Genomic DNA, 9,407 nt, shown 5'->3' with positions numbered 1-9,407 from the left:
GGGGAAAAGGTTAAGGGTTTTAAATTATAGATTTCATATGCGTCAGGAAGTCTTAATCATGATTAAAATCTGGTTTGTTTTTCCATTTGCTTGTATGGTTATAACAGGCCTTTCTTGTTCGTCGGTCAACACTACAGTGTATTTATTAGGAGTGCCATCATGAATTGGCCCTGGGTGACTCTAGTCAGTATAAGCCCTTAGATACTTAAATACACATGAAATATTATCACTGTATTGTAGCTGAGCTACTGGGAACATGTGGATGTACATGGATCCACATTCTGACCTGGACCTCCTGTTGTATTATGTTTCTGTCTCTCTGTGCTGTGCCACTGGGATACTATTAAATTGCTTTTCTGTAACTGGCTGTCACAACACATAAGAGATTTAGATAAATGACTTCAAGGACGAAAGACAAAGGAAGGAAACACATTGTGTCCCCATAGCCACCGATGATGTTGTGATAAATGACTTACCCAACGTGCCGCTTTTGACACAAAATTGCCAGATTTGTACATGCCACGGAAACAACGAAGACACCTTCAGGCATCGTCTTGGTTAAAGCTGTACTTATATTGGGGCGGAGGTGTGAGGGAGTGTCAGTCTGTGCTGTCGTACCACTAGAATGGTGCAGAAGTCGGTGGTGGTGGGGTTAGTGGTGCTGCTGCTGGCTGCAGTGGGGACGTTTTTGGCGGTGTTCTTTGGCGTACGGGGCAGGACCTCCACCCAGGGCCCCTATACACGCGCTGCAGTAGCAGCAGACGCTGGACACTGCTCTGAAATTGGCAGGTGAGTTCAGACCACAGTAAACCCACACACACACACACACACACACACACACACGCACACACACACGCACACACACACGCACATACAATTGTGAATTATCTGTAGCTTGAGTATATCTATCATTGTATTTCAAATGCCAAAACTGGGAAGGTAATTGTGTACAGACATCCTATTTAAACAGTACCTGTACAAAATCATCCCAAAACATCCTGGAGGGTCTGGTATGTGTGAATTAAAGACACTAATGCAGCAAGTCATATGGACTCTCCATGAATGTACAGCAAATGCAGAATTTTTCATTCCTCTCGATTACATACTGCACCTGAACAGTGTCCTGTTACAGATACTGCAGTACATGTGTGTGTGTGTGTGTGTGTTTCCGTCAGGGACATTCTGCAGAAGGGGGGCTCTGCTGTGGATGGTGCCATCGCAGCTCTGCTCTGTGTGGGACTGATGAACGCCCACAGCATGGGCATCGGAGGAGGCCTCTTCTTCACCATCTATAACGCTAAGACAGGTGGGCCTGTGATTCAGCACTTCAGAGCAGGACTACTGATCCAGGATCAGCTATGGACTGTCCTTAGGTCTGGGTTTCATTTGAACACTGATCCTAGATAAGCCTCCCCTGAAACATTCACTTTGCATGTGACTCTTTTCTCTTTAACAGGGAGAGTTGAAACCATCGATGCTCGCGAGACAGCCCCCTCAAATGCCACTCAGGACATGTTTGGGAACAGCACAGAGCTTTCTCGGGAAGGTATTTAATAAATGGTTACACATGCTGGTTAGCAGAGGGGGCATCAGTGAAACGTGACCTTTATGAAGGGAGATTTTGCAGCACTTTGTATCATATGTCACACCTATTTGTTAACCTTATTTTTATTGTTAGATTTTAGTGCTGAAACACAGTGGGAAAACCTGTTTCTGATCAAAGAGTGAGGTGTCAGGCCTGTGCAATATGGTGGTGCAGCTAGTGGGTGGTGTAGCATGATGGTTGTGGGGAGATCCCCGTAGGGCTGGCATAACACACTGGAGAGGGAGAGCAGGATATTCAGCAGAGTTCTGCACTGCATGGAATCAACGTGATGAAACAAACATAATACACACATATTGCACATTTGGTTGTAATATACAGATATTGCTCACATGATAATAATCTTCTGAAAATAACCTTTGAAGTGGGCAGAGCATACATTATTTCATTTTAGCAAAGCTGATTCATTCAAAACACTTTTGTTTATGGCACTGAAATCAAGTTTACAGTTTTTACTAATTCACCTAAGAGCCATTGCACACCTACCCCAATCTCTCCTCTCCCCCAATCTCACCTCTCCCCAATCTCTCCTCTCCCCCAATCTCACCTCTCCCCAATCTCACCTCTCCCCAATCTCTCCTCTCCCCCAATCTCACCTCTCCCCAATCTCTCCTCTCCCCCAATCTCACCTCTCCCCAATCTCTCCTCTCCCCCAATCTCACCTCTCCCCAATCTCTCCTCTCCCCCAATCTCACCTCTCCCCAATCTCACCTCTCCTCCAATCTCACTTCCTTCCCCAATATCACCCCTCCTCCATTCTTACTTCCCTCCACAATGTTTAGTCAATGCACTCTTTAAAAAAAACAGCTTACAGCATCTTAAGCTTCTGGGTGTCCAGGAGGGCTAGCCGTTGCTGTCCCTGGGGAGATCCGAGGCTATGAGCTCGCTCACCAGCGCCATGGCAAACTCCCCTGGCGTGAGCTGTTTCTCCCCAGCATTAAACTGGCACGCGAGGGTTTCCCCATCGGCAAGGCACTGGCAGCCGCCATTTATGAAGAACAAAGCATAATTCGCGAAAACCAGCATTTACGGTAAGTAAGTGGGTGTAGGTGCTGGTTTGTAGCGTGCTGATGGGTTTATGAAGGTGCTGATACAATTTAAGTCCCTTTCATTTCCTGAAATCCATGAAATTCCATGATGTTTTCCTAAAGTTAAGGACCTCTCCCATTGTGGCGTGATCTATAAGCCAGACCTCAAATATAACATGTTATATAGCACAACAGAAATTTAGATTTTTTTTTAAATTATCTATTTATCAAGGACCATAAACAGCAGCTTCTGACTGCTGGCCCCACTGTGTTTCAGTTCTGTGTTCTGTGGTAAAAGTGGTGAAATCTTAAAGGAAAATGACACCATTACCTTCCCAAAACTGGCTGACACTTACCAAGAGATCGCTGACAAAGGGCCTGCTGTTTTCTACAATGGCACCATCGCAGAGAATCTCGTAAAGGACATCAAGAATGCAGGTGGAATTGCCATATATAAGATACTACACCACTAGTATCTTATCTATAGTCTGATGGAAAACGTACTGAATAGATCATTGGCACACTACAAAACATATTGTATGTCAAAAATATTATAAATGTCCACATTTACTTGTTAGGGACATAATGAGAAACTGCAGCTTATATTATTATTATTATTATATAATGTTGTTATGTACAAATTTGCCATTTTCCAATTCAACTAGTGCAGTTCTTTGCAAGCAGTGTGAAACTCACAAAAACATGACAGCCAGTGTTAGTGCTGTGATCGGGATGGCCCCACAGGAGCAGGGCTCAACACACTGTAATGGTCCATGTAAGACAGGTGGACCGCATACGGTAATGAGTGCAGGTGTGGGGAAAGTGCTCCTCATAAAGGGAGAGGTAAGTGTGCATGCAAAAATCCATGAGAGGTGTAAAAATTTACAGTGGATCCATGAGAGGTGGAAAGGTTTACAGTGGATCCATGAGAGGTGGAAAGGTGTAAAGTTGATCCATGAGAGGTGTAAAGGTGTAAAGTAGATATATGTGAGGTGTAAAAGTGTAAAGTGGATCCATGAGAGGTGTAAAGGTTTAAAGTCGATCTATGTGAGGTGTAAATGTGTAAAGTGGATCCATGAGAGGTATAAAGGTGTAAAGTAGATCTATGAGAGGTGAAAAGTTTTAAAGTCGATCCATGTGGGGTGTAAAGGTTTAAAGTCGAACCATGAGAGGTGTAAAGGTGTAAAGTGGATGACTGTGAGGAAACAGCAGGAGATCCACAAGCCCTAATACCAGAGATACCAGAGAGCCAGCATACCTTAATTCCAGAGATATTGTTATGAGTAAGATGTTGATAACATGGTCAATAAATTGCCAAGTCAATAATTCAGTAAATTATGAACTAGCCATGGTCCAAGTGTTACCCAGGTGTGTTACCCAGGTTTTTGTGTGTGTCCAGGTGGGATAATAACAGTGGACGACTTATTGAGCTACACAGCCATACTGGACGAGAACCCTCTGAGAGCGTCGGTGGGAGAGTTCTCCATGTTTGTGCCCAAAACCCCGTCCAGTGGACCCATCCTTACCCTCATTCTCCAAATACTTGATGGTGAATCACCTGGCCTGCACTGTTTTACAGAGCACATGACATTTCGCGATGTGTCCCTTACATTTGCATTTGCTTACATTTGCTGCCTTTGTCAGCTCACCACACGTATCAAATACAGATCCAGTGTAAAGATCCCGAGAGATGGGCAAGGATCCGAGTGCTACTGCTTTCTCCCTGGTGTGTTTTCTTCTCTGTTTGTCCACCACTATACACCAGTCCTGCTCCGCTTGTCTGCAGGCTGTGTGTGTCCTCTGTGCAGCAGGGAGAAGAGATTGACTTTAAACTTTAGTGTGATGAGTAATTAGAGTCTGTCCACCCGCCTCTCGGCTCCTTCTCTGCCCACATAGCTGCCCTCTGTCTCTCTCACTAGCTCTAGCGCCAAGCGTCTGCCTCTAATTAGGCACAAACCAAGCTCGGAATAAAAGGAACCCACACACCAAAACCCATTTCACGGGGCTCAGCAGGGTGTCATTTAAGCAGCCTGTTAGCTAGGACTCCCTCTCTGACCTCCATCCCCTCCTCACACACCTCCACCTCTTACTCCTATCCCTTACTCGAAACCCCATTCATGCCTCTAGCTCTATGACCATCCTGACTATTCCACTCTAAGCCCAACCTCTCCCCTCTCACTCTAAACTCAACCTCTCCTCTCTCACGCTAAAGTCAACCTCTCCCCCTCTTTAAACCCAACCCCTCCCTCTAAACTCAACCCCTCCCTCTCACCCTAAACCCAACCCCTCCCTCTAAACTCAACCTCTCCCTCTCACCCTAACCCAACCCTCCCTGTAACCCCAACCCTTCCCCCTCATTCTAAAACAGGGCAGTATGGTTAGGGAGCTGGTCTTGTGACCGGAGGGTCGTGGGTTCGGTTCCCAGACCTGAGGCCATGACTGAGGTGCCCCTGAGCAAAGCCTTTAACCCTCAATTGCTCACTTGTATAAAAATTAGATAAAAATGTATGTCGCTCTGGATAAGCCAAATGCCATAAATGTAAACGTACAGCTGGGTAAAACCAACCCCTCCCCCTCACTCTTAACCCAACCCCTCCCCCTAAAACATACCCCTTTCCCTCACTCTAAACCCAAACCCTCTTCCTCACTCTAAACCCAACCCCTCTCCCCTTCACTAAACCCAACCTCTTCCACCTCACTCTAATCCCAAACCCTCCCCACACTCTAAACCCCACCCCTCCCCCTCATTCTAAACCCAACCCCTCTCCCCTTCACTAAACCCAACCTCTTCCACCTCACTCTAATCCCAAACCCTCCCCACACTCTAAACCCCACCCCTCCCCCTCATTCTAAACCCAACCCCGCCCCCTCATTCTAAACCCAACCCCTCTCCCCTTCACTAAACCCAACCTCTTCCACCTCACTCTAATCCCAAACCCTCCCCACACTCTAAACCCCACCCCTCCCCCTCATTCTAAACCCAACCCCTCTCCCCTTCACTAAACCCAACCTCTTCCACCTCACTCTAATCCCAAACCCTCCCTCTTGCTCACAGCCCACTCACACTCTTCTAGGCCCCTGAGACTGCAACACCAGACTGCCATCACAACACCTCTAGCTGGCAACGCTACACCCACAAAGCAAAGGCTTCATTAGCTACACCAACAGTGTGATTTTCCTCACTCTGTTTTATCAACAGAGCTTAATAAGTAGCAAGCTGCACATGGACATTCATTTATGATTCACTTGAACTGGTTGTGTTTAAAACATGGCATTCTATGAAACAGTGACACTGCAAGCTTATGTGAACTGAAGCTTTTGTGAACTGAACTCACCTGGCCAGGCTTGCTTTGAGCACTTTCACAACATTTAACGGGCTCTAACCAACACTAATCGGACCTGACATCCCCATCTCCCCATCTGAGAGACATGCAAGATGATGTCCCTAAGCTGAGAGCAGGTCACACGAGCTGCTTACAAAGAGGCCAGTGTAGAGCTCACGGGCTCCTTCTGCTGCAGGGTACAACTTCACAGCACACAGTGTGTCCAACACTGAGCAGAAGATCCTCACCTACCACCGCATGGTGGAGTCGTTCCGGTTCGCGTATGCCAAGAGGAGCATTCTGGGAGATCACAGATTTCTTAACATCACTGAGGCAAGTTGCATTGAAATGTCCTGAAATGCCCTGAATGTCCTGAGTTGAAGAACTGGCACTGTTTAGTGGAAGTAAAACATATCTTGACTATGACTGAGTGAAAGGTCAAGGTACATCACAGGAGGTAAAACATTATAGCACTCAGTGCTGTAAATGGGAACGATGGGTGAAGATAATATCACAGTTATTACATGCATTATGGTAGGCAGGAATACTTAATCACATTTAATCACTAATATACACGTTAACTGGCATCTCACACTGATACCCATTTTCTTTTTATTAATGACTATAAATACTTTGATTTTAAATACATATAATCTACTCTTTTCAGGGTTCAAAATGGCTACATAACTTTTTTTATTTCTACAGAGTGTTTTAAATCCTTAACAGTGAATCCCACTGTGGTTATGTCTGGCAGAGGCCTCTCTGTGCACTCAGCAGCAAGACCAGTTCATAAGACATCTATAACTTTCCATTCTCCCTCTTCTCCCAGTTCATCCAGAACATCACGTCGAAGACCTACGCCGACTATATTCGGCAGAAGATCACAGACAGCACCACACAGCAGGAGAGCTATTATGAGCCTGAGTTCTTCATTCCAGATGATCACGGGACGTCTCATATTTCCGTGGTGGCCGAGGACGGAAGTGCAGTTTCTGCAACCAGCACCATTAATCAGTAGTATGTGATCAGTACACCAGGTGTTGAATGACAGAGACTCCCCCCAAGAAACAGTCGATATCTCCTCTATGTTTACCTGCAGTTGTACAAGGAAATGGATAAAGCGTTTGTCTGTAGTTGTTCAATACAGGATAGCTCAAGCCAAATCCTTAATTCTCAAATTCAGGACATGCCTTGTTCTAGAATTAGAAGACATAATATTTGCAGGCGGACTGCATAATATTAAAACCAGGACTACTGACTTTGCGAATTGCACCATGTATGAAACTACAGCTTTGCTGTGAAGGATTGACAAAAAACAGCACCACAGCCTGTGCCTCTACCACTAGAGGGCGCTCCACATTCTAGTCATCACTACCCTTTCACAGTTTCAGGGTCACTCCTCAAACCATCATCAGTTCAGCATTTCCCAGCCTCGTGCTTAGGACCTGTAGAAGGTCCACATTTCTGCCTCGGCGCCCAGAACAAAATGAATAAGGAGTCTGTGTTCTTGCTGATTCAGGAACCTAAGAAAGAGCAAATATGTGGACTCTGGTGTCCCAGAGGATTGGGGCAGAAAATGATGGAATATATTAAGGCATGTTCTGCTTAAAAAAATAACACATATCATTCACGTAGGTGTAGTTTTTGTTGTTTTTTGTTGTACTTCACACTGACATAAAATCTATGTTTCTCTTGAAATTCAGCGCTCCAAGGCTCCGTCAGAACTCTGATGTGCGTCTCCTCGTGTGCTTTGTGTATAATTTTTCTCTGTTTCCACAGCTTTGGCTCCAAGGTGATGTCGCCTTCTACGGGCATTCTGCTGAATAACGAGATGGATGACTTTAGTTCACCTTACATTACTAATGGCTTTGGGGTGTCCCCCTCACCCAACAACTTCATCAAGCCCCGTGACTACCCCAACAACACACACACACACACACATACACACAAATATGAACATATGCGCACACACATATGCACACACATGCATACACACACACACACACACCACACACATGCGCACAAATATACACATGCACACACACACATGAATACACACATATACACACATGCACACACATATACACATGCACACATGTTTACATACACACACATACGCACATGCACATATGCATGCTTACACACACACACACACACACACACACGCACACACACACACACACACACACACACACACACACACACACACACACACACACACACACACACACACACTTTCTTCGCTTGACTGCAGTCATATATTGAGTGCATACATGTTGTGCTTGTGCAGATAAGAGACCCATGTCCTCCATGTGTCCTGCTATTATCTTTGACAAAAACAACAAAGTAAAAATGGTGGTTGGTGCATCTGGTGGGACGAAAATTACCACATCAGTTGCTGAGGTGGGTTGTGCTTTAAAACGTGAATTGGGAGTGAGTCTTTCTTCACGCTGGATGACCATGTGATCAAGCACCCAACCTCACAAGATCAATAACAGAACCACCTGTGTTCTGCAGGTCATCCTGAACGCTCTGTTCTTCAACTTTGATTTGAAACAAGCAGTGATTGAGCCCAGACTTCATAACCAGCTCCGGCCCAACACGACTGTGGCAGAGTCCAACTTTAACAAGGTGTGTGAAACGTTCTGGACTCTCCCTACAGGGAACTACCGTGTCAGTGTGTCCTCGTGTCAGCCCATGTGTTTGTGTGCAGAGGGAATCTACGATTTAGTAAATATGCTGCTACCTGCTTACCGTGCATATGCATGAGGCTGAAAGCGTGCAACTTCATCTCCCCTGCAGGCTGTTCTGGATGGCCTAGCCAAGAAGAACCATGTGCTTTTGCAGTCGACATCGATGGGGGCAGTGGTCCAGGCCATACGGCGGCGAGGGGGGTATCTGGAAGCACAGTCTGACCCTCGGAAAGGGGGTTATGCCGCAGGCTACTAACCCCCCCCCCCCACCCAGTCCCTCTGGCCCTTCAGACAGAGGATCCAGCTCCCACTGGATGGTAGAATACAGCACTGTCAGCACTACTTTGCCATCTTTTCCTGAGGCGTCCCACATACTCTGATGAAACCGACTTTTTCTAGTAGTGTATCTGGCCAACTTGCAAGCTTGAATAATCTAGCTTCTTTAATTTCCACTATGTATGAAAAGTGCTGTATAAATAAAGTTCCCCTGCCTTTAACCAAAAAGACAACTGACATTTCAGTACTAAGTTTTTACAGGAAATTCATTTCTTGACCTTTCCACTACAGCTGGGTGTATTGAGGGATATGTATCCTTTCTATTTATACTCACAGGCCACCTTGCTAGTACCGGGCTGGTCCCCATTTTGCCTTCAGAACTGCCTTCATAGATTCAACAAGGTACTGGAAACATTCCTCAGAGAGTCTGGTCCATATTGACATGATAGCATCACACAGTTGCTGCAGATTTGTCGACTGCACA

The 9,407-nt window shown here is 45.7% G+C and overlaps 1 protein-coding gene across 2 annotated transcripts; it reads left to right on the top strand.

Annotated features, from left to right (window-relative positions):
- The first annotated feature begins 394 nt into the window (after positions 1-394).
- ggt1b (gamma-glutamyltransferase 1b) lies at positions 395-9,151 on the top strand. 2 transcript variants are annotated; one of them, XM_077019887.1, is made up of 12 exons: positions 395-789; positions 1,176-1,306; positions 1,457-1,546; positions 2,442-2,634; positions 2,909-3,069; positions 4,031-4,180; positions 6,151-6,287; positions 6,784-6,971; positions 7,734-7,861; positions 8,245-8,357; positions 8,472-8,585; positions 8,757-9,151. In XM_077019887.1, exons 1-12 carry the CDS (start codon positions 626-628, stop codon positions 8,901-8,903), a joined length of 1,716 nt encoding a protein of 571 aa, XP_076876002.1. In that variant the 5' UTR covers positions 395-625; the 3' UTR covers positions 8,904-9,151. The 2 variants fall into 2 exon arrangements, with proteins under 2 accessions (XP_076876002.1, XP_076876003.1); XM_077019888.1 differs by lacking the exons at positions 2,442-2,634; positions 2,909-3,069 and having other exon boundaries at positions 397-789.
- Positions 9,152-9,407: the final 256 nt, after the last annotated feature.

This window comes from Brachyhypopomus gauderio, chromosome 10, assembly GCF_052324685.1.
Source record: "Brachyhypopomus gauderio isolate BG-103 chromosome 10, BGAUD_0.2, whole genome shotgun sequence".
In the NCBI taxonomy this organism is placed as follows: Eukaryota; Metazoa; Chordata; class Actinopteri; order Gymnotiformes; family Hypopomidae; genus Brachyhypopomus; species Brachyhypopomus gauderio.
This window is presented reverse-complemented; position numbering and strand designations above follow the sequence as displayed.

Excerpts from the sequence above, each read along its gene's own strand:
- ggt1b (XM_077019887.1), top strand. The coding sequence starts at position 626 with ATGGTGCAGAAGTCGGTGGTGGTGGGGTTAGTGGTGCTGCTGCTGGCT. Across the intron at positions 790-1,175 it reads CACTGCTCTGAAATTGGCAG|GGACATTCTGCAGAAGGGGG; the intron begins GTGAGTTCAGAC and ends TGTTTCCGTCAG. Across the intron at positions 2,635-2,908 it reads CGCGAAAACCAGCATTTACG|TTCTGTGTTCTGTGGTAAAA; the intron begins GTAAGTAAGTGG and ends ACTGTGTTTCAG.